At 38.9% G+C, this 25,818-nt stretch overlaps 1 protein-coding gene across 4 annotated transcripts in view; it reads left to right on the forward strand.

Moving 5' to 3' along the window:
- Positions 1–11,235, forward strand: part of PIK3R1 (phosphoinositide-3-kinase regulatory subunit 1) — a 59,932-nt gene extending 48,697 nt beyond the window's left edge. For all 4 annotated transcript variants that reach the window (XM_064735314.1, XM_064735315.1, XM_064735316.1 and 1 more), the window contains 9 exons: positions 229–331; positions 1,000–1,098; positions 1,225–1,405; positions 1,865–1,990; positions 2,983–3,125; positions 3,389–3,565; positions 3,663–3,731; positions 6,059–6,229; positions 6,686–11,235. In XM_064735314.1, coding sequence (XP_064591384.1) covers positions 229–331; positions 1,000–1,098; positions 1,225–1,405; positions 1,865–1,990; positions 2,983–3,125; positions 3,389–3,565; positions 3,663–3,731; positions 6,059–6,229; positions 6,686–6,875 — 1,259 coding nt within the window. In that variant the 3' untranslated portion in view covers positions 6,876–11,235. The remainder of the gene's footprint in view (positions 1–228; positions 332–999; positions 1,099–1,224; positions 1,406–1,864; positions 1,991–2,982; positions 3,126–3,388; positions 3,566–3,662; positions 3,732–6,058; positions 6,230–6,685) is intronic.
- The last annotated feature ends 14,583 nt before the right edge of the window (positions 11,236–25,818 follow it).

The raw sequence follows: 25,818 nt of genomic DNA on the forward strand, positions 1-25,818 counted from the left end.
ATTTTTTGAAACAGTAAAACTTTATTTTGAGTTATTTTATTTTCAAATTTCTTGATTCCTGTAGTGTCTTTTAAATTCTGTTAATGATGGACAACTCTATTTGGTAACCAGTTCTTTTTTTAACGCACTCATAAAATTTTAAAATTTATGTAATAATGTGTAATTTCAAGGAATATATGGTAATGTTTTCAGTGAGTTACAACTTTTCTGCCCCCCTTTCATTTGCAGCACTGCCTCCTAAGCCACCGAAACCTAATACCGTAACTAACAATAGCATGAATAACAACATGTCATTGCAAGACGCTGAATGGTACTGGGGGGATATCTCAAGGTAAATCACCTCAAGACATGTATTTCTTATGTTTAGCTTTGTGCTGTTTTTGCTGTGCTATTCTCTGTATATGTATTAGGCTTTGAGTATAGAAAATTCAGTTTTAAGAGCAATTTTATTATAGTTTCCACCATAAACATATTACAGTTGGTTTTATTCCAAATATGACTAAAAAGTTACTGGCAGTCACTAAGAATGTAGTGTGCAAAATGATTGTTCTGTTACTTTAAGATTTATATGAAATGCTAGCATGAAAAGATTGCACTAAGAAAGAATTTTGTTCCTGTCTTTCATTCAGAACCTCAGCTGTAGGCACTATAGTCAGCAAGTCAGACTAACAAGTGCCATATATTAGCAACATTTTTATCTGTACTATATATAGCTATATTAGAGCAGCACTGACTGCTCCACTTGCATAGGCTTGTATGAACGAGCAGAAAGAGCTTTGTATGAATAATAATTTTGTCCAGTAGTGAGAGCACAGAGTATGCCATTTTTTATCCCACTTGCTCTTTAAATGTTAAATTACGTAATATATTAATATGGAGACATAGAAGGCTTCTAAAACACACTTACTTCAAAACATTTGATTTTGAATTTAGAGCACTGTGGAAGAACAAGTGTGTGAGAACTGATTGAAATGTTGGTTACTTTTGCTTTCATTTTAGAGAAGAAGTGAATGAGAAGCTTAGAGACACAGCTGATGGTACCTTTTTGGTACGAGATGCTTCAACCAAAATGCATGGGGACTACACACTGACACTGAGGTAAGACTAGTTACGCTGGATCTGTAATACTTGATAGTAAAATGCAACAACTGCTCTTAATGCAGGGTATTCTTCAGGTAATAGTATTTGAAGCATGACTAACTTTTCAATATACTTTATTTGCAGGAAAGGAGGAAATAACAAATTAATCAAAATTTTTCACCGAGATGGAAAATATGGCTTCTCTGACCCATTAACATTCAACTCTGTGGTCGAGCTAATAAACCACTACCGGAATGAATCTCTAGCCCAGTATAATCCTAAACTGGATGTAAAATTACTCTATCCAGTATCTAAGTACCAGCAGGTAATTTAGTTTATTTTATTTCCATTTCACTTAAAAACAGAGAAATTATTGCCAAACTTGCCAAACATGAAAAACTTCAGCTCTGTTACTGTTCAAAAAAATCATGTGGGTACAAAACCTGATATTTTTGTTTAAAATCAATTCCATGCTTTGCATGTAAATATTTAAAAGTTTAAATAATGCAGATGCACTGTTAGGAAATAAACATCTTAATAATTATCCCTCTCAGTGGTGAAATATGTAATTTTCAGTATAAAGCTAAACACTTGCAATGCAAAATTCCTTTTTGTAATTAATATCTCATTTGCATATTATGCATTTAGTGTATCTCCATATTGGTGAAAGAGGAGTCACATTTCCATGTAATTATCTAAGCATTTTTAAGCAGTTTTATCCAGAAAAACTGGGCAATATAATTGTTTGCTTACAGAATATCTTTCTTTCTGCTCATCATTCCAGGATCAAGTTGTAAAAGAGGATAGCATTGAAGCAGTAGGAAAGAAGTTACATGAATATAATACCCAGTTCCAAGAAAAAAGCAGAGAATATGACAGACTCTATGAAGACTACACAAGAACATCTCAGGTAAGCTGGATTTGAGCCAAAGGGAGAATGGAAAACTTTGCAGATTTTGAAGAATATTATTGTGAATTTGTATTGTCATCTTCCTACTCCTCTCTTCCACCACCACTGCATTGCCCTGATGTGCTTGCTCAGAACAGTGCAATTGCTTACTCATGTTTGAACAGCCACCACCTGTAAACTAAGCCACCCTCTGCCCAAGTCTGACAGCTCCATCCAAAGCAAGTACATAACTGTCTTTATTTACACCACTTCTGCATACTGACCTCATCAAGCTGATTTACAGTTTTCAAGGCACATTTCCAGGGAAGCATTGCATTTTGTTTTGAGTTTTTGAAGGGTCTGGTTTACCTATACAGGATAAAGAGATTACATGTGTAGACGAAATGCAGGAATGAAAAGCTGCCTCTTTCAGCTTAATCAATTATTAGCAATGCCTTGAAGTGCCACTGAAAGTCCAGTTTTAAAGTCCCAGAATCAAGACTGCTTCTTAAAAGTGTGCAGGAAATACACCTAAAAAGAATTGAAGAAAATTGGAGAATTGCTGTCAACTTGAACTATTACTTAAGACCTGGCTACCAACTATGTATGTAGGGGCAGGAGGGTAAACCAGATAACCTCCTGAAACCTGTCAAGGCTGCCTTTATTTCAGAAAGCCAGGTGTGCCTCTAATGACTTGAGTTCATACTAAGGGCAAAGTGCACTGCCATAAGGTTCTAAGCATCAATTTATTTATACAAAGCAAAGATTGTACGTGATTCTTTTTTTAGCAGTTCTATTTCTTGATAAACCTCATCATGGAAATCTTATCATGGTAACCTTTTGCACAGGCCTGTTGTCTCTATGCCATGAGGCTCAGCAGACAAAATATGTTTTGGTGAAGGGATATTGAGATGAAATTCTTCTACAATATCCTGAAGTGTTTCTGTGATACAAGCCAATAAATCTTCCCCTTTATCTGCTAACAACTGCAATAACAATTATTTTATTTTCAGGAAATTCAAATGAAAAGAACAGCCATTGAGGCATTTAATGAAACAATAAAAATATTTGAAGAGCAGTGCCAAACACAGGAAAGATACAGTAAGGAATACATTGAAAAATTTAAACGGGAAGGAAATGAAAAAGAAATACAAAGGTCAGTATTTGATTTTGAGTCCCAAGTTGTATGATTTTTGAAAAAACAATGCCAAGTGTAGGTCTGCCTAAAATTGAAGCAAGATGGCAAGTTTTAAATTGTTCAGCTGTAAGCAAAGAAGCCTCGAATAGGGTAGACGTGAACTGGCAAAATGTATAACTATATCTAGAGAAAGAATCTGTTCTCTTAGGAGTCTACACCCTTAAATAGCAGACTGTAAAGTTATGAAATCAGAGTGTAACCTGCCACATTGTTCCATCTAGGATCATGCATAACTATGAAAAACTGAAGTCTCGGATAAGTGAAATTGTGGACAGCAGGCGTAGATTAGAAGAAGACTTAAAAAAGCAAGCAGCTGAATATAGAGAGATAGACAAGCGTATGAACAGCATTAAGCCAGACCTCATACAGCTGAGGAAGACAAGAGATCAGTACTTGATGTGAGTACCATGAATTAAAAAATTTTAAGAGTTTTGGTTTTTAATGATTTCCAACTTTTGTGACTAAAAATTAATTTCATTTGCAATTATTGTCCAGGTGGCTGACTCAAAAAGGCGTTCGGCAAAAGAAGCTAAATGAATGGCTTGGAAATGAAAATGCAGAAGAGTAAGTATTGAAAGATTTAGATATTTCTGGTTGTTTAAATCACCTAAATACAGAAGTGAGATAAGGCGTATTTAAGTCTTGGACCACAAAGAGTAAATCTCAAGCCTAGGTCTTCAGTAACAATGCATACTATTAAGACATGACAGCCTACATAATGCAAGTATTAGAAAGGATACTGTCTCACCCTCTGCTCTCATCCTTTTTTCAGCTAAGTGCATATTCAAGTTACTGTAGCAAAGCACTGAATTGTAACCTATGTCTTTTCTCTTCCCAGCAAAGTTAAGTTCATAAAGTGTTAGTATTTTAGAGAGATGTCATATGGATGGATAAATTATTCAGAAGGTCTCTTAGGCATAAGCAGGCTTTTTCCAAATCTCATCTGTGGGTCCCATGATGTTATCCAGTATAGGGGTACCCACTTCATTGTGTCACATTGCGGTTGGAGATGAAAAATTTGTATATGCTGAAGAATATCCTGTAGTTTTGTGGTCTGATTTGTTTTTCTGGAAAATGGCAGAGTAGTATTCTGTCCTTTCAGTTTAGTTTACTGTAGGTTCTGACAGAGGCTAGGCTGATGAATACATTTCATTTCATTCCTGGGAAAAAAAGGCAAAAAGTGCTTGGGTTGTGTAAACATAGGCCAAATTTAAACAAAAGCAAGACACAAAATAATATCTGAAGCACAGTAACAGTGAAAAATGAACAAATGAAAAATCAAAATTGTCTCAGTAATATTTGTATCAACATTTTCTGCCTATGTAGTTTCTTATGCATCCCTTTTATGTTGCCTGATTGAATATAATATGAAAGCAGCAGACTGACAATGACTGTAGTGGATTCTGCCTTGCATTCTGGCCTTGTCCACATCTATTTTCATTTGGCTTGGTTTATTGTTAATAAAGAAATTCTTACTGTTATCCTGGAAATTGTGCTTATCACTGTGGTAGTAGCAGGAGATAAAATGACATACACGTTTTAAAGCCATGTTGGTTTCTCAGTCTTAGCAAAGATTAGATATTGTAAAATAGGTAGGCACCTGTTCCCACTAGTGTTCCTATCACTTAAACAGTGGACAAAGAACACTCTGTCAGTTTAATGTAGCATCAAAATAGTAATCAAACTGTTTGAAGAAAATCTTAATTTTCTCTCACTCTGATACTCCTTGCTGGCAAGTCTGATAACTGCTGAAAAATTAAACTTTTAGAATATGGCTTTTCTTCTGAAGTTGCAGTGCAGAAAAAAAATCCCCAATATAATAAGCAGGATGAAAACAAGAATTCCTTTCTCTAAATGCTGGTTGAAAACAGAGCTACTACTGAATGTATGTGAATGTCATGCAGGTCAAAAGAGAGATGGGATACGGGACCTGGTGATAGTGTTATCTGAAACAAAAAGAACCTTTTCTCTTTATGAAAAATAGAATTGTGCTCTTGCTGGTTTCTGTAGACTACTTTGAGAATCTTCAGAAAAACAGAACCATGGATGAGTGAGAAGTTATCTTTTCTTAGACCAAGAAAAACTAATTAAAAGCCTATTACAGAGAGAATAAATGCATTAGCCTAACACAGACTTACTGCAAGCTGAACAGGAGAGGCAGGGCCAGCCACTGCAGACTGTGGGATTGGGGAGCTCTGCAACTGCAGAATTCCAAGGTGATAACCACACAGCTGAACCAGATGCTTCTTTTTTCATGGTGGCTCTAGCTCAGAAGGTTCTCTGTAACTCTGAATCAGCTTTATAGTTGGTGGCTGATTTAGTAGAGAAGCATGTATTGCATGCTATTTTCACAATCTCCTTATAAGGGGCAGGAGGGGCAGAGAAGAGAGAGAGAGGGAGAGAGAAAGCATTCTACTGTTTTCTTGCACCTTTTCACAAAGCCATTCCCCTATAAATAATTAATGCCTCCCTGTGCAACTGCTCAGTGGTTCTCTAGGAGCAGCTGCAGTTGATACATTGCATGATTTTTCACTGCTGACCAAGTGTTCTGATCTTTGGAAATGAAGCTGACTCAGAGAGTACTGATTTTGTTGGGCTTGCTATTTACCAAAACAGTGAGCAATGATAGAAGTACTAAAGTGCTCACAGCACATTCTGAAAAATAACACATCATCTTTTTGTATTCTTCCTAAAATTTACGTTTCAAAGAAATAAGAAACAGAGCTTATATTTTTCTTTTATCCAGTGGTTTAAATGGTGCAGTATTACTTAGTTTAAATCCCCAGTTTTGCCTGGGAGGTATCCTGCTAACCAATGTAATACTGAATATAGATTACTTAATTAGTGGACTTTGTTCTGTGTTTCACAAACATATTTTTGATTTCCAACAGCCAATACTCTATGGTAGAAGATGATGAGGACTTGCCCCATCATGACGAGAGAACGTGGAATGTGGGAAATATCAATAGAAGCCAAGCTGAAAATCTGCTGCGGGGAAAACGAGATGGAACATTCCTTGTTCGAGAGAGCAGCAAGCAAGGCTGCTATGCCTGCTCTGTTGTGTATGTACCCTAACTTGTGAATGATAAAACCCACATGCAAGGGGCTACCTTCAGCTGGGGGCAGATGGTCACTTGCAAATGCACAATTCCTCTTGGACCTTTTGGCTTAGTAGCAGCTCAGGGGCTCCTGAGCATTCTTATTGCTCCTCCATTTCCTACACAGCTCCAACCTGTGCCACTTCCACAGAGGAGCCTCACTCAGAGGGGAAACCAAAATATGTGTGCTCTCCTTTCTGTGCAGCTGCTAAGTCCTGCCTATCTCCTTCCTCCCTAAGCTAGGATGACATTCACAGATTTGGACTAAACATACTTTTTTACCATTATCCCACCACAAAACAGAGGAATTCTATGTACTAACTAGCATCTTAAGATGTATTGCTAATACCTTATTTTCTATCTTAATTTTACTGTACTCAAAAACTAAAAATTGTTTGGTTTTGTTTTGATTTTTTTTAGGGTGGATGGCGAAGTAAAGCACTGTGTGATAAACAAAACACCTACTGGGTATGGATTTGCAGAGCCATATAACTTGTACAACTCGCTCAAAGAACTGGTGCTACATTACCAACACACGTCACTTGTGCAGCACAATGACTCTCTCAATGTCACGCTAGCCTACCCAGTATATGCACAGCAGAGGCGATGAAGATCCTGATACTCTGGGTTGTTTGTTGGTTTTTTTAAAGAAAATATTTGGCAACGTTGAGGCCTCTGGAGAGAAAAGGCTCCTTTCAGCTTTACTCAAGAATTTGTAGTATCAAAGCTATTTGTCTTCAGATGGAACTAAAGATTTCCTTCACAACTGCAGTGGGAGAGATCACAGTGTTATGCTGTACGTTTGTAATCTAAAGTGCTTTTTTTTTTTTTTTTGTAATTATAAAAGAAAAACACAAGAGAAAAATCCAAACCTGATCTCCCTGCAGGGACATAGAGGCCTTTAAGCATGGTGCTTGTTTACGACCACTTCTGAAGCTTTACCAGCTAGAACATTGGATTATGCAGACACAAGGTATAAGAGGTCTGTGTCATTCAGTTATTGGAATTTCGTGGTCATAATCTGACTTGGAATGGTGTTGCTGCACTCAGTGGATCCAGACATACAGCCTTGTGGTTCTGTTTTGGTTTCTGGTGAATGATATGTAGCAGAGTGGCACTTTCATTTCTAAGGGACACTTTAAAAGGACTTCAGTTACAGTATGTTGCTCAGAGTAATTGTAATAGCAAAGTGCCAGGAAGTGTTTTGTTTAGATGATTAAAAATCCTGTTTTAAGAATATATTTAAGACTGAAGAAAACAGGATTTTCAATGACATACAGTGTATAATAATGTACATAGTACTGGATGACTAACTGTCATTGATGGAAACTGTCAATACCAAACTGCTTCGTTTTTTCCTTTTCTGTTCGCTCAAAGCTAAATTTTTAGACTATGCTATGCAATACTGAATTTTCTTTAGGCTGTAGTCTTCTCTCAAGCATATCTACAGATTAAGCTTGTTTTTCTTGGTTTTTTTATCTTTTTTTTTTTTAAATTTCTTTTCCCTAAAGATATTCTTCCTGGCGATTACTTTTTGTTAATAATTTTCTTGATTGTTTTGTTTTGTTTTGTTTTGTTTTGTTTTGTTTTAATGTACAGGAAGCCAGCAAGAGTTGGCTTGAAAATTTAAACTGTGGAATATTTGACAATTTTCATTGTATAGAATATTGAGCTACTAGCTCAAAGTTTAAGAAGTTCATAAATTTTTTTTTGACTAAATACTTTGTTGGGCAGTGCCTGATAAGCTTCAAAGCTGCTTAGTTCAATAAAATTATATGAACATTACAAAATATCACTGAGTCCAACAATACTGTTTCAGAGATATCTTTAGAATACGGTACCATGCTACATTTGCTTCTTGAAGCATTTTGGACTTCTATAATGATTGTCTTAAATATGGAAGACAAGGAAAATAGTGTATCCTTCTTTGACAGTGACTGCAGAAATAAATGGGGATATTTTGCTACTGCAGTGTAGAGTGTAGATAGTTTGGATCTCAGAATGAATCCACCTTCACAGTAAATAAATTACTTCTTGACCTCCTGTGACAGAATTTTTGTCTGGCTGTAAAGGTATTTGCATTTCACATGAAGGAAGTTTCTCCAATCTGTTGCCTAGGTTTATTTTTTGTATTAGTATTGTGGAAAAAAAAAATTCCACCTCTACAGAGAACATTTGGATACAATATAGAACTAATTAAGACTGGAAAATATCTTTTTTTAAAATGATCAGGCTATGATATGTATTTTCAAAAATCTGTAGGCTGAGGCAGTATCAAAGTGAACACTTCCATAATTTTAGGGCACCAGAGACAAAATCATGGTTCAGTTAAGGGAAAGAAATACATAAATCTCACTAAAACAGAGTTACCCATAATCCTGAGATAGTTCACTGTCAGTAGTTTGCAATGGTTATTTATTGTCCTGACCACTGAGGAAATTCACACATTGCAAATCAATAAAGTAATGACATTCAGAGAAATCTTGGAGAAGATTTGACTAAGTGAACATATGAAATTATTCTTCCCCCAAGATGCAAAAGATAAGATCTATTACTATTAAAGAGAGTTGCACACACAATCAAAAGAATGAGACCCATGGAGTTCTCTCATAATAGCTCTGGTTAGAGATCCTTGTGTTTTATTTCAAAGTATGCAATGCTTTATAAGCTATTGGAAATAATAATAAGAAATTTGCCGGTCTCCACTAATCTTCATATTATCTTTTCATTTTTACATTGTTACTTCAGTTCTGAGGCTGTAAGATTTTTGATTTTACTTTGACTTTGTGGTCTATTTTTTTTGGTGGATTGTCTTAGCTTTCCTGTAGTTGTATTTTCTTATTTATATCAGGAAACAAAATCCAACAAATATTGTTTCACGATAGTCATCACTTAGAAAATTATTCTGAATATTTTTCCTGAATAGAAGTTTAGTCTTCATGCCTTCCCTTTCCCATTCCACACCTTTTTCAGGCCTGTAGGACCATGTGAATCTGTTATACAAATAACTGGTTTATACTACAAAAACTACCAACAATTACTCTAGCATGCCAGTTATACTACTGGGCTTGAAGTTGCAGATTAGTTCAATATACAGCAGTTTAACGCTTATAGCAATCCAAGATATTCTTTGGACATATATTAATTTCTGAATGTTAAATATTTTAAGAGTAAAATTGTATTTTTTCTCTGTAGGCAAAATATATGTAATCTTAATTGATGTTTCACATAGCATTTGTCAAGAAATTTTATCATAGTTAAAGCATTTGGATCTAATTTTCCTCATATTAAGAAAATCCCTGCTATGTCAGTGGGCCATATCCTTAGCATGCCCAGCCCAGTATGGAATATAATTCATTCCTGTGTGCTGTGCAACTTCTCTTTGTGTGTGGCTGTAGCAGAAAAAAAATAGTGTGTGTGCAGATTTGACACTTGCTTTTCTTGCACAAGCAACAATGAGAAATAAGCCCTATGTTTTAATGATGAATGCTTAGGGCTTCTTAAGGGGATGTTCTGCCTACACAGGGTCTGTGCAATTTGCAGGGATCATTTACGCCCTCAAATTGGCATGAGTGGGTTTTCTTTGGTACTTACATATTGTGTGGCCTCTGCATTTCTCTCCCTCCTTAATGCACAGAGCTAAGTCCTGCCAAAGGCCCTATTCACTGCAGAGTTGTTTGTCTTTAATGTACCATATTGTTCACTCCAGTTTTGATCTGATCTCAGACTACTATATACAGAAAAAAAACCATGGGGATATAACTAAAGAAACACAGTGTTTTTCTGTATTTCTATTGATGCAAAGTTTTTTTCATCGAATATAATTAATGGATGGGCTTAACTCTGTTACTTTTTTTTCTTTTTTTGATTTGCATAACTTTTCGTTTTATTTTAAGTCCCTGAGTTATGCTGCACTGCAGCATCTCTTTTTCAAGGCCTTTGAAAGGCATGAGACATTGCAAAGAGAACCAAAACTCACAGGCAAAATTAAGAGTTTCTGATTTAATTCAGCTGAAGTATGAATTTGCAGGTTGGGGATGCATATCTGTGCATACTCATACACACTTGCTGTGTTTATGTATGAACAGTTCCCAATATAGATGCATTTTCACAGAACATGATCATTTTGCTGAATTTAGTAAGTGATATGATTAACTTTGTTTAAAGACACACACATGCACACTAGACCTTTGTGGGTGCAGCATGTTTCCAGATACAGTTAGAAAACTGAGTTTCTGTGTTGTTGGATAGTTTCTTTAAAAAAAAAAAGAAAAAAAAAAGCTTGTCTGTATGGTTCCGTTATCTTGTCAAGCAATCTGTAAAACCAAATCTTCAGATTTTCTATTTGGTGTCAACTGTTCTGTAGTGAAAAAATGGCTTTGTCTTGTAATTGGCAATGAAATAATAATGCTTGGGAAAACATTCAGATGCTTCTAATGGGGAAAACTGCCGATTTTCACACAGTGCTTTTGCTATGCATGGTATTAAGTTGGGAAAGTGAATCCTGATACTGGTTTTTTTCAGGGTCACTTTAGAAATGGGTAGCTCAAAGCATAATGCCTCCCATGGGACAAGGTTACAAAGTGCAACATTTTATGTAGAGTCATGTTCTGTTTACTGCAGTTGAGACTAAACTGTAGGAGTTGGTAAGGTTACATTGCACTTGTCCTGATGAGATTGCATTAGCTGCCCAAGATGCTGCTATTTTTTTTTTTATTCTTGTTTTTTGAAAATAAAGCTCTGTTCTGTTACATGTCTTTAAAACATTAAGATTGCTTTGTTTCAAAATTGTCATTGAGGAGGTGGAGAGTAAAGCAGATTGTAAATTGCCTTTACAAGGCAACAGTGAAAACATGCCTCCTTAAAATTTTGTTAAAGCTGTAGAGTTGATGGAGCTGTGTCTTGTTTTTGAGTTGCTTTAAAAATTGTAATAAGTCTTCAAGCAGAATAAAGGTTGTTTTGAAACTGCAGTGCATTTGTTGGGGCTTCAATAACAACCGTGCTATCTATTTACCAGCATCCTTGCCTAACCCTTTCTGTCAATATGTGGCCTTCTTTGAAAATGATACCCAAATGCTCTTATTATTAGAGGAACTAGGGAGCACATCATTTCAGCTGACTCACAGCCATTTTGTGTCTTGAACTGAATGAGGTAGTTGAGTAGCTCCAAAGTAATCTCTTGTCAAACAGTGACAAAATGATGGTTTTGCTCATCTCATGCTATTGCAAAATACTCATGATCTGTGATCTGCCTCTTGCAGTGCAGATAAAGTTATGGTTCTTCTGAAAAGTGTGTGAGTTTTGTCACTGATTTCCATGAAGCCAGCCTCTCAGCATTTGCCATTGAAAGTCATTTACCAGCTTCCTGTCTGCATCTAATTGTGAAACCCAGCAGAAGAGTGAAGAAGAGGGAGGAAGTATGGGGGGAGGGGATTGGGTAAGGGCAATTGTGAACATTGTTTGCTTCACCTCATTATTGGTATATGGTATCTGACTTCTTCGAGTTCATTCATATCTTGCCCCAAGAGAGGTCCTCCAGGGAAGTCAGCCAGCTATTCTGGAAAAAGAGATTCCTATTCCCGTTCTGTCCAAGGTTTCCATTCTAAACTTTGCTTAAATATTGCTCACACTAATGTGGAAATACCCTTCACTGAGATATTCAGCCCCAACTTGAACAATTTTTAACAACCACAACATTGTCATTGGCCCTTAGAGATTCTTACAAGAAACTTAGACTAAGGGCTATTACTGTATTTTTAGCTTGTTTAATAGCAAGAGGGGCTAGACCTCCAGCACTTGCATCTGTTGCAGTTTTTCGCAGAAGATTGACACTTTTATACTGACACTGAGTTTATCTCACTCCTGCCCCCTGAACCAATGTTGGGGACCAAAACTCTTCTGCAGCCCCAGAGTCATCACTGAAAAATAAGATGGGGTAAGTGGTGAATCATGTGTTATCTATTATCATCTATTGGAGAGAAATTAAGACTGATGGATCATAATCCAGAAAAATCTATGGACCGGCAGATTTCCTGCCAGTACCATACATTGTATAGAAATCACTTGGCAGACTAGAAAAGTAATTTGCAAAAATGCCATTCTATTTTTACTGTCTGCAGCCAAATGCTCCCCCATTTTCCCTCTGCTTTCTTGCTAAACTTTGATGGTCACAGAATCATAGGAAAACTGCTTAAATTTATTTTTGTGCAGATACAAATGGATGTGATATTTTTAAAGGCTTGGGAATACTCATGGGCTGGGACTTTTTCTCCCAAAGTTGCTTGACTTGTGCAAAGTTGTGTGCGAGTAACTTCACACAAATCTCTTTCTTTGAGCCATGAAGCCAAAAAGGGGAGGGAGGTTTTGAAACTCACTGTTTCTGTGGCTCTGCATGGACCAACAGGTGCTCCTAGGGCTGCAGCTGGGCACAAAAGGGCAGGGGCAAGGAGAGCAGTTCCTCTGAAGCCACCTATCACTGCTCATCATGGCCCTCCCAGCCGTCACGGGGGAAGAGCTGCTCTTGTTCTTATGGACTCTCCTGAAGTGATTGCCATTAGGATACATCTAACTTTTACCACAGGGGCCCCATTCCCTCATTTAGAGGGTGCAAACTGAGGGAATAGCAAACAGCAGGGACTTGCCAGCATCCCTGACTGGAAAGAAAGCTAAAAATAAATGGTTTTGCTTTTTCTGCAGAACGGCTTGCAGGGGAGGGAGGTCAGACATGCTTCCACACAGATGTGGGCTGTGCAAGAGGCATCAGGCTTCCCTATTGCCTCTGGTACACAAAAAGCAGGAACTCTGGGAACATCACGTGGTTCTGGTGTCTCTTTTAATCCCTTGGAGGACCTATGTCCTCAAATACATAGATCACCAAAAAGAGAAATTCTGTTGGGACCTTCTAGATAAACGGATATTAATTGATCAACCACTATTTAAACTTTGGATAATCTTTGCAGGGACAAGCTTTTTGACCTCTGATCAAGCAATGAGATAACCAGAAATGCCCTTCTTCGAAAAAAGGGCTTTTATCCATGGCTGTTCCAGGGCTTGTTTTCTGCCAGAATGGCATTACAAGGACACCACTTGTGCCATTCTGTCCTCTACAAAGAAATTACCTTTGCATACTAAAAATGGTGGTGTTTAGGGTTACTGATTTAAATGTGCAAATATTTACAGGACTAAAATTTAACAGGGAGCATATAAAAAGATCTAAAGCCTACCATTCTCAGGTCTTTGAACAAAAAATATTGACAAAACTGGACATGAATATAGTTAATTCAGATGATGATTTCACTGTCCACCTGTGTCTGGTATTCCTAATTCATTAGAAGTCATAGCCTGAGAAGAAAGATAATGAATTCATACCTGAGAGCATTTAATCCTCTATAAATGTTTGTTTTCTACATGGTTTACTTTTCCCCCCCAAATCTTGTGCTCGGTATAAAACAAATATTGCTGGATTTATAATTTCCACAATTTTGTGAAATTAATTTAATTTTCACAACATGTACATGTTGTAATTGGTGGAAGTCCTCCAGCAGTCATCCATGGGGTGTTAGGTGAAAAGGACACATTGAGACTCAATGTTTGGAGTCAATTCTGCAGGAATTGTGTGTCTTTTTTGTGTGACAGGGTCATCCATTACCCCTGCCTGCACAGTGCCCATGGCAGTGGTTCATAGAGGTGATGGCTTTCATGGGCTCTAGTGCCTGTCACTGCACTCACAGTAATGAGCAGTAAGCTTTACCTATCCAAGAGGTATAGCAACTCTTCATAGGTTGCTTGCTGTTTGGCTGAATGGGAGTAGAGACCTCCTAGAGCATGATGTGGAAATACGAGATGAATGCAAATCACGAGGAGTCAGAACTGGAGCCAGGCCTGGGAGCAAAGTTTTGCACCTCTCACTGCAGGCTGAGCGAGCACCTCCCACCCAGACTGCATCATCCACTTGCCTTCCACCCTGCCTGTGAAATCCATGAAGGATTGGCCTTGGGTGAAGGCTGTCACTTAAAAACATCAGCTGTTTGCATTCTCATGCAATTTGCAGCTCTTCATTGTTTCAGAAAGACAGTGAGTTTGAACATTTAGAGGCAGGATTCATCTTATCTAATTTTAAGCACATGAAGAAAGGCTCTTCATCAAAGCTGTCTGGCAAAACTCTCTTCAGAGAGAGCCAGGCAATTCCCCAGAGTGATTCACTCCACCTACCTCAGGCACTATTCCTAGGATGCAGTGAATCACTCTATGGAATTGTTCCATTGACTGGATGGAGAGAGCTCAGGCAAATCGCTTATGCTAGATTGCACCTTTAATGTGGCTAAGGCTGGATGAACTCAGTCTCTTCCCTGCTGATAGGCAGTTCAGTTTTAGTCTTTCCAGTACCAGCTGCAATGTCTTCTGCTCTTAGGCATAATGATAAAGGACAATTAATTTGGGTCTGGAATTTCAATTGGTTCATAGAACTTGGGGTTTTTCATAATAATTGCAAGGGTGACAGACAGGTTCAAAGAGATTCTAGTCCATATTTTCCTTGGAGATGTAATGCTGGACTCTACACAGAGGAATCCAGATAAGCAGTAATGCCATGATACTACCACCTTCCCTGACTGCTTCAGGGAAAAACCTGGCACTACCTCAGACCCAGCTTATCAGTTCCTCCCAACAGCCTGCCTTTGTGAGGGCTACAGACCTGTCTTTTGAGGAATAATTTGGTCTTTTGCCAGCCATGTGGTCACTGAAAAGACATGGATGAAGAAGATGCTGCCGTTTTTTCCAAGTAAGGTCAGTTTGTTAATCACCACATCTATGTTTCCTTTCTTATCCAGGGGAAATCTAGGGAACTTGACTTTGTTTCCTTCCAGTTGGCTCATAGCCAAGACCACAGGGTGGGGTATTGTGATAGTAAAACTAAGATAGGAAGGACTTTAGTCAAATTACCTGCCAGTCAGACTGAGTTCTACCTCAGGGCAAGAGAACTGTGTGAAATCCCCCAGGCATCTACAGCATGAAAAATTCAAGAAGGTGGCAGGTCCTATAGTGAATTTTGGGTACATTATGTATGCATACCTACTCCAGTTAAATTGAACCTTTCAGTGCAGAGTGTTCTACTGGAAAGAGCCTGCAGACAGCCTGGGGAGTTTCCCCATCCAATGAAATGGAGGATCTGGCCTTAAATAGCTTCAGTGGCTAGAGTAGATCCAGTGTCAGGTCAAAGGCAGGAACATTTTGGGGAGAAGCTTCAGAAGTCTTGAGACGAAGGAAGACAAGCTGCTATGCAAACAGTCTGTTGCTCTACTGATAAGAGTCAATGTAAACACGAAAGCCAAGGATTGACAAACAACCCTTGAGCACAAGGATTTCTCAGGATATGTTAGTAAAATCCTCAGAGTGGGTTCACAGCATTGCACCTCATTATGGTAGGCACTGTAGATTTCTGGGCAAGAACATATTGCTTCTAGGTGAAAACAGACTGACCTAGCTCATGAGTGAATTTGTACAGCCACTCTCCTGCAGAGCTGTATTTCAGACAGAATGAGAGGACAAACTGATTTAAAGGAATAAAAAAAGGCCAATTGTGTACAAATACACACAATTAAATACAATGTTATTTCAAAATGTCTTGATCTCCATAACCAATAACAGAGTTATTAAAACTGAAATCTTGTCATGGTCTGCCAAATTTGCACTGTAATCTTGGCAGGCATGGATGAGCTAGGTCTTGTCCATGGCTCTCCAGTAGAAAAACGGCCTCTTATCTGGCTGGGCCACACGTACTTCCAGCAGGGTGTGGCCAGAGACCAGACACAATTTGCCTGTGTGCCCTTCTGACAGCTGTCTGAGGCAACTCCTGAGTAATCCTGACTCCAAATAGCCATTTCCAGAACATGGGAGCAGCCAGGAAAAGAAAGGGACTGTTATTAAAGTTTTGATAGTAAGAATTTTCCTTTCAGCGTCACATACCGAAGAACACATTCTCCATGAAGATGGTTGGAGAGAACTCTTTTTACTGGGGAAGGCAGTTAGCTGCGGCAATTACATGAACAAGTTCTCCCTTATTTTCACTATACCAGTGTACATGCACAGCATGTCTCTGTTGGAGACACAGTGACTGTAACATCCATGACCTAAGGCTCACCTAAGGTGACATTTCTTAGTGGAATACACCCAATAACGTGACCTCAGGTCTGAAGACAAGCTAACTTATGGAAAGTGCGTTCAGATTCTTAGCCAGGCCATGCCAATGAATAGTCTTCCTTTCAAAATGCCACTCTTCCCAAATTTCTGAAATTCAAACACCCTTTGAAATTAGTATAAAACTGAGGAAAAGCCTCTGGAGAAGCCAAAGAAATCCATGTCAATGCCTAAGTAAAAAAGTAACTATGTTGCCCAAGTGAAGCACATTGCTGTAGAGGTTTTCCAGAACAGACACTTGTGGAGCTTGATAGATCCTGTCCCTATTGTACATATTTGTTAGAGGTTAGGATTTTTCCGTTTTTGTTTTCCTTCTCTTAGGGCATTTTCTCCCATTTTATTGCTAAAAAGCAATAAGAATTGCTACTTAGGAGAAAGAAAAGAAATAACCATGGAGAAAGGGGTGGAGTGCAGCTGGCTTTACTATGGTAGCTGAGGGCATTCTCCTGGAAAGGGCAGAGATACCACAAGACTGGGGCTGAGGGAAAGGGCTGGACGCAGCTCCTAGCTCTGTCTTGCTCTCTCAGCATTCGGGGGTAAGAGAGGCCGGGGTCACTGTCAGAAGAATTCGCCACCATCTGCGGGATTCTGTCTTCTGCTGCCTCCTACCACAAGTGGAACTCTGCTCATAAGAAGCATTGATAGGATGTTAATAAAGTCCCAATGCTTCTTATGAGCCGAACTCTGCTCATAAAAAGCATTGGGACTTTATTAACACCTTACCTCACCAGACAGGGGACCCTTCCCCATCTGCTCAGCTCCCTCAGGGCATCCCAGGATCCCTGAGCCCCTTTCCCCCTCCAAGGGAACTTCTTCCTGCCATGTTCAGGAGACAGGCTGCTACTGCCCAGCCCCACTACTCCTCTGCCACTGCTCCGGGTTTTTTCCCCACTACACTGCAGCCCCACACCCAGTGCCTGCCAAGACCTGGTGCTACAGCCACAGAGTTTCTGATCTATCTTGTCTAGTACTCCGGGACTCTCCTGATCCCTGCCGTTCCAGCTGCTGCTCCGAGGTCCCAGCTACAACTCATTATACTATCCAGAGGGGCACCTGGATTGGCTACCCCTGAGAATTTGTAAAGAGAACCTTTTTTCCATCTTTTCCCATCTGGGCCGAGCTGCCTTCCCCGCATGGTCCCTGAGCCCGCGGCACAGCGCCCCCTGCAGGCGTGGGGGAATCACTGCGCTGCCTGGCCTGGAGCCAGCAGCGCCCCTGCTGGCTGTGACTGGAACTGCACCGAGGGGAAATGGGATAAACCGCCGGGAGGAGACTTGATTGGGTGCTCTGGTTTGTTTGTTGTTATCACTTGTTTGTCTTGTTATACACATACATCAACCAGTAAAGAACTGTTATTCCTTTTCCATATCTTTGCCTGAAAGTCCCTTATTTTCAGATTTGCAATGATTCGGATGGAAGCGGACCATATTCTCCATTCCAGGGGAGGTTCCCACCACACCTGTCTTTCAAACCATGACAATATTTATTATTTCTAGATCAGATCTGATATATTTATCTCCATTCAAAAAACAAGGGCTGTGCTCTTTTTTACTGTTCTCAAATTTTAGTGCTCTGGCCACTGACTGGGAAACCAGCTGAAGCAGCCAAAGCTATGCCCACCCATGCACCTGGGTCGTTTTCTGTGGCAACAGAGCTGACTTATGCCCTAATATGAAATCAGGACGCATGTGAAAAACCTGCCTGATCCAGAAACTACAAAAAATACTCTCCTGTCTGGTAACATATATGTAGCCCTTAACTGGCTTGCGTCAATGCCCAATTCAACATGTATGTTTTCTTCTTTGAGCTGACATCTTCAGAGTCTCAGCACATAATTCACATCTGAAGTTTATCTACATTTTCATCTCTAAGGCTTCTGATGCAAACCTCTGGAGTTCTAAGAACTAGCTCTCATTGCAAGAGGAGGACCACAAGACATGAAAAGCCAAGTTTTCTTACATAATTTTCCTGAGCTACCCATTTGCAGTAGATTATATTCCCGGTGGATCTTCTTAAATGCAAACAGAAGGGTCAAGGCACGAAAACATGTCCAGGTGTCCACACAGTCTTCTAAAACCTTGGATTTACTTATCTTTTTAATTTTGCTCTGCAGATACTAGAGGATAAGTCTTCCAGCTCAATATCCTTATCAATTCAAAGTTATTGGTGTGTTTGTTAGTGCTGATGCATTTGATAATCCAAGGTTATATTCCTGTGTGAAATAAATGACACACTTAGCAGCAAGATGTCATCATTCTCTGTCCTTTCCTAGAAACTTAGTCATGAACTTTGAAAGACCCTAGGAAGGAAAGGCTCAGTATGCACAAATTAGAGTTGATAAAAATCATTCTCCCATAGAAATCCTTATTTTTAAAACCTCACTTATTTTATATTAAATCCTCAAAAGAGTTATGAATTTAGCGGAACTCTGTTACAGATCACAGAATCACAGAATATTTTGAGTTGAAAGGGATCCACAAGGGTCATCAAGTCCAACTCTGAAGTGAATGGCCCATATGAAGGTTCAAAACTAAAAGCAGGACTTCATTTTCCATCTAATAAAGCCTCTTAGCCAACAGTGACCATCCTCGTAGCCACTTAGCCCATGTGAGATCTAGGAGAGTCTTCAGTGAGCAGAGGCTGAAGTCAGAGAGAAGGTGCTCCAGGTGAATGCTTTATGCAATTTTCACCACACTACAGAAATAGTTTCAATTCATTGGTGGTTTTAGTCCACCAATAAAATAAAATAAAATAAAATAAAATAAAATAAAATAAAATAAAATAAAATATATTTTTTGGAAAATGAAAACTGTTTATTGTGCCTGGTTTTGTCACTCAGCAGATAAAAGGGAAGATTGAATTCACATCCCTGCTTCAATAATAACTGCATGTCTAGAGGAAGAAAACTAGGCAGGCTTTGGGTAGATATGGGTAATTGTATAGTTATAAAGGTGATCATGTTTTTCTATAGGCAGTTTGAGTTCTTTGGTTTTTACTGAGTATTACAGACCAAGAAGTGATATGTAGATCAGAAGTATTTTTAGATCAATATCCACATTTTAAGGCTTAATTTGTCTGCAATGTGAGTCTGGCTTTGGATACCAAAGTATCAAAGTCTGGGAGATTTTTCAACCATTAAAAGCTCTCTCATGTAATCACAGAAATAACAGACCTGCTGCTTTGGACATAAGTAACTTAAAAACAGAGCAGGAAACCATACCTAGTCAGATCTGAGTATGACACAGAAACCAGACTGGACTGGTATATTCATAACTATATCTTATCCATTTAGAAATCAAAGGTTTGGCGCCATTGTACTGAAAAACTCAATACTGCCTAGTCTTTTCGATCAGAAACACAAGCATTTGACCATAGCAATGAAAAAAAGGCCAAAGAACACATTAGAATCTTTTATGGCTGCATATAAGACTAACCATATAACATAACTAACTATTACACTGATTGGAAACTCCAGATTAGAAAAGACCCATTCCCTTCCCTCCAGACTACTCCAATCTCAACAGAAATTGGTGTGAACTAGAAACAGACAAAGATACATGATGGAGCTGCATGTGCCAAAACTCTCTTTAAGTTCACTGATCCCATCTAATCCCAGCACAAAATGTCTCCCTAGAATTACCTACCCTATAGGTAGATCTGGCTGCCATTCAGGTCACTATTCTTGGTGTTAAATTACAGTGATTAGCCCTGCCTATCTGCTACACTAGAATATTCTTAAATGGTTTCTGCTTTCTTTACGAACATTTTTAAATGTGGCTGAACTAAAATCACTGGTCAGACCTCCCAGTCTTGAAAACATGCATCATCTGTTAAGGGGAAACTCTTCTCCTATCATTTCCAAGGGAGCAGTATCAAAGTGCAAAACTTACAAGTGAGTGATAAAATTGCATCAGGGATATTAATTTCAAAAAGTTTAGCAGAAAGAAAGTCACATTAAAACTTCACTCTGACAGTTCCTTTCACAAATTATTGGAGGGGCACTTATTCAAATGCTGTTCAACCAGCAAAATGGTTATCATATTTATTTGACAACTTTTTCAATAATTTATCTAGATCTGATGATACTGCTTTTGTAAGTGCTTTTGTAAATTATCTGTCTCACCTAATTTTTCTGCCACAAGTTCCTGTGGACTGCTTTTGTACAAGTGTCATAGAAACCTTTCCCCCTTCTGTGCCTGACTGATTGCACCTACTGCACCTGAATAATATTTGCAATGGAGAAGAGAACTTGTCTTTCCTAATTAGAGAGCTTGACTGTTCTTATAGATGATCAAGTTTTTTAATCTCTTTGTCCTTTGAATCTGAACTATAAATTTTGTTTATATATTCTTCACACAAGGTGGATTTTGTCTTTTTAAGTTCTTCTGCATGTTCATCTCCCTGTCTGAAAAATAAACTGGTGGGAGTGAAGGAGAGAGGGCAAATTGCCAGTCTGATCAGATGCTTGTCTCACTGAGTCATCAGGAGCCCCACTCTTTCAGGATGGGGCAAGCAGTTGGTAGAAGAGCAAATTTCAGGGGATGGTGAGAAAATTGTCTCAGTGGTTACCTTATTTTGGAGGGTTCAATATTTTCTGTCTCTTGTTTCTTTGTGGAGATAGCTGGGGTGGGGTATGGGGAGGAAGTGGCTTTTTTCATTAGTCATAAAGGCAAAGGGAGGTGTACCTTTCCTCTTCTAAAATTGCAATGCTCCTAAAAGCTGCTTGGTTTCTGGCTGTATTTGTTTGTTTGGTTGGTTTGGTTTATTTGTGGGTTTTTGCAAGTGTTTCTTCAGGCACAAAGGACAAGTGAACAAGTAAATGTCACTGCTAGAGCCTCCCCGGCACCAGGACGACAATCAGCCCGAAGACCCGTAGAGACACACCTATTTTTTCTTGGGCTGGTGGTGGAACTTCACACTTCAGTGTTGCCTTATCAAACCTGAACCTTTGAGAAAGCCCTTATATAGAACCCATCTCAAAGAGGCTCAGTTCATAAGTTGGTAAACAACTCAGCTGCTTCAAAGATAGTGGGAGTCTTTGACTACATATGGTTATTGTCTTCTTCATCATGAAAAAAAAGCAGATGAAAAGCAGATTAAAAAGCTAACAAATGTAGAGGTAGCATGACAAATGTGGTCAAAGGTGTGGCATAGCTTCACTGAAAGATGACATAGGGTGCTTTAGCTCAGCAAAGAAGCTGATGAGGAGGTGTGATAGGTACAACCACTTCTGAAAGACAGAGAAAAGGCGAATAGAAAATTTAGTTACTGCTTCTTAGAACACAAGGTCCAAGGGCATCAAACAAACTGAACAGGTGGTTAACTTAAAACACATGAATACAAATAATATATAGATGCACTGTGAAATTCTTTAGCTGGGAAACCATGAATACTGAGGGGTGATAAGGCAAACTCATTGCAGTCAAATACAGCCAGACAACTGAATGAAAAACTGCTGCTACAATTACAGGCAGTAAAATCTGTAGACTGCAGGTAGAACTGAAGGAATGATAAACCACAGAAGCTATTATAAAGGGACTAATCAAGTGTATAGTAAAAAGATATTGAAATCATTCAGACCTGGATGCCAAATTTTTGAAGGTTTTGAGAGTTAGACCCTTTATAGCGTCACCTGTGATTATCAACTCCACATAGATCTACATTCAAAAACGTCAGGTCTTGTTATGCTTTGCCATTTTTCCAGAATTTTGGTTCACATTTAGAATAATACTTTTTTTTTTTCTTCCTAAGTCTCCCGGAGCTCATGAGAAATTTAATACAAGTTCTGGAAAAATCTATAGGAATGCCATCTCTACAAGAGTCTGTGACACTCACTTTCAAACTCTGGAGTGTGCAGTGCCATAACTACACCACATATTTGTTAACACAAACAAATAGGGCAATATTCTTATTTCATTCTTATGACCTTTTGCTTCAAGGGTAAATGCAATCTTAAATTCTAACACTTCTCAGCTTTTGCAGTGGCATTCTAAGAGGCTCAGTTTTAAACAAGATGGAACATGTTCACAGCTGAAACCTAAATGGGTTCTGCATCCCTGTTGAAATGTTCTGCTTAAATGTTTGATCCTTAATGCAGTCTACACTCTGCCCACAGCAAATGTTCCTCCCAGCTGTTCTTCCCATTAACAGGAAGGGGAAGAAGAATTAAGGTACTACTCTATCCAAACATGTTGAAGCCAAGAGTTCTTTAGCTGCTATCCAATATGGATTGGACTATAAGACATTTAGTAGTTGCCTGCCCATATATTCAGAACTCATGCTGCATGCAAATAACATTTATTTGGTTAGAAACATGATAATTTAGTCCTTTAAATTTTCAGTCATTCAAACAGGGCTTCCTTCTCCTTTCCATTCTGGAAAACACTCACCAAGTAGGATAAATATGAAGATTTTTTTTTCATTCTTTCCCTACGTTTAGCCGTAAGGGGAAGTTTTGTCTTGAAGTGAAAGGAGAGAAAACGAAAGCCCTACAATCATGCTGGATTAAGCCTATTAATCCCTGAATTATCATAGATTAGTCACTGTGTTTCCACCTGATGAATTTCTGAATTTTTATCCCCTCCTGCCCTTTGTCTCCTTTCTCATTCTTCATTACTCATATAAGTATGAGGAAAATAGAATCTCCTTCTATTTCCAGACACTGCAGGTACAAAAAACAAACATAAAACCCAAAATGAAAAAAAAACAATAACAAAGAGATGAAACTAAAAAACCCTCATTTAGACAAAGCTAAAATAAAAGTAACAACTTTCAGATTAACACAGTGACAAACCAATTTTTCCCTCCAGCTGTGAAGATACTAGTACAAAGTTATATCATCCTGATTAATTTTCAAGGCAGATATTGCAGTTCCTCCTGTTCAGTGGAATGCAGATACATCTGGAATTCATTCCAGGCACGAGATGAAGCCCTGTGAGAGGATCCACTGTGCTAGACAAGCCTGTCAAACTCTGTCTATTCCTCAATTCCTCAGTCTCACCCAGTAGCCTTAGAGCCACTGTACTTCATTTTTGGCCTTATGTTAATGGAAATTATTTGGAAGGACACTTTTCTGTCAGACCAGGCTGCTTGCGGAAAGCTCAATCACTCTCATCAACCTGTCTCCTTTCATCTAGATGACTCTGGGAAGGAGAAATAATTCACCTAAAATATCTGAGTGCCAAAAATTTACTCACCCCTCCCTGGGAGGGTTGGAATATGGGCGGGTTTTTTCCTGTTCAGATTCTTTCTTTTTTCTTCTGTTATGTTTTTCTTGTGGCCATCTGACTGTGCACTAACTAACACAGCATATTAGGAAAGCAGAATTCATGTGAGTGTATTAAATTACCCAGTGCAAGCTTATTGCAATTGGTCACATTTTTTCTTTTCTCTGTTTTAGCAGAGCCTTATCTCTTAGCTTTCTACCACAAGCTTCTTTGAGGTGGGGAGGAAAGGCATGAGAGAACACTCAATCCATAGAGAACAAAATGTAAAAAATTAGACACACAAATGAAAAGTGAAAAAAACCTCTTAAAAGAAGCATTTCGGTGAGGCTCTGTGACTGCAGAGCTTCCCCTTTCCATGTCTGGGAGAAATTACCAAGGACACAGTACTTCTGGAAGAGTGTTGTGCTATTATAATAATATACCATGTTTAGCAAAGTAATATCATTACCATACTCCACCAATACCAGCCTCTTTTGTGGGAGTTATTCTTCACTGTGGAAATAATTCAACATTCACTGGCCCAGAGCAATGATAGGCAATTAGGAGGGATATGATGGCACAATGGCTAGATCTCTCACTGGGGGATATAAGAGACAAGGTACAAGATCCTTCTCTAGCATCTATTTAATTATTTATAAGCCCTAGTAGACAGTATTTATCTACTTTAATAATACTAACAAGAGTTTTCATTTGGAAAAGTCATATTTCAAGTATGTGGCTGCATCATGGCGAGAGTACTCCTCTACGTTGTGGACAAGCTGCTTTTTGATTTCTTAAACTGACTCAGGAACAGAAGCTCATTAGCAATTAGCCATTCTAGTGAGCAGAAGACTGTTCTCCTTTCCCTTGGGTTTTCCCCCCGCCAAACAACAATGCCATTCCTGTGGCAAGAAAAAAGCATCCCAGCTGGTAGGTTTCCTCGTGTCATTTGATACCTTTTTTCTGGAACATATAAGGAAGTTGTTATAAGTGAGTAATACAACAGTTGGCTCTCACAATTAAGAGACAGATATTAGGTGGAGGTTAAAAGGTAGAGTGATGTTATGGCAATACGTCCTCCCATATTCCCCTTTCCCTTTCCCCCTTGCCCTTGTAGTAGCCTCAGCTGCCAGGACATTTGGAGAAGGCGGGTTTGTTACCAGGAGGCGCAGTGTAACAACACCTGACCTCCAATTAAGGTGTAGGAAAGTGATCTCCACCGGTGGATGTCAGAGAAGGAGCTGACTGACAAAACTTTGGGCAGAGCTAAGGGCATAAAAGGCAGAGCATTCCTTTTGTAGATGAGCCTGTGGCTGGTAGTCATGGGGGTGGGGCTTAGCTCAGCTCCATTCCCAGCATTGTAATGTTTTCCTTATTTAGTCCTTTTGTTGTATTTTTGTTAAGGTTTAATAAACCTTTAAAATTTTAAAAGTGAGCAGTCGTTTCTCACAAAGTCAATAACTGTTGTAAATGGATTTTGAAGTCCTCTGAAATGCGCTTTGCTTGTGGGAGCAAGTCAGCAGTGTGGGATCATCTTGACTCTTTCAGGGAAAACAAACCCAAGGGAAAACGTTCAAGCCACCACAAACTCTGGGTCAGGGTGGAAGGGCCAAGAGCCCTGGCCCCAGTACTAAGGCCTGTGGAGTAGACTTTGTTACAAATCAGCTAAGCTGAAATACATTTTTTTGAGGATTACTGAGAGAACAGCTAACAGCAGGATAATTTGGTTAGAGACATGGAATTAGGTGAAGGAGTGGCTTAAAATAAACGGCTTAGATGTTTTAAAGCTATGACTAATAGGAGAGACAGAAAGAGTGTTCTGGATTATTTTTTGTGTTAGATTTTTGAAGAAAGCACTCAAGAAGATTTGCTGGTGGCGAAGGCTGTGTTGAGGAGGAAGTAATGTGAGTATGAGTACACGGCACTGGGCACAGATACAGAACCACAGAGGGCTGATACAGGAGTCTCTCTCGTGGAAAAGGGTGCTTGGCAGGGTATAGTTTAGGAAATTATCTGTACTCATGGGTTGTTATTCCACTTTGGACTAGGAAATAGTTTTGCATTGAAAGGGATTTTTCTTAGTTTTCATAACATATTTTGGTTGCAGTTTTTCTCAAACAGAAACTGAAACACTGATGCAGCAAGCCCTATCAG

This window comes from Zonotrichia leucophrys, chromosome Z, assembly GCF_028769735.1.
Source record: "Zonotrichia leucophrys gambelii isolate GWCS_2022_RI chromosome Z, RI_Zleu_2.0, whole genome shotgun sequence".
Taxonomy (NCBI): Eukaryota; Metazoa; Chordata; class Aves; order Passeriformes; family Passerellidae; genus Zonotrichia; species Zonotrichia leucophrys.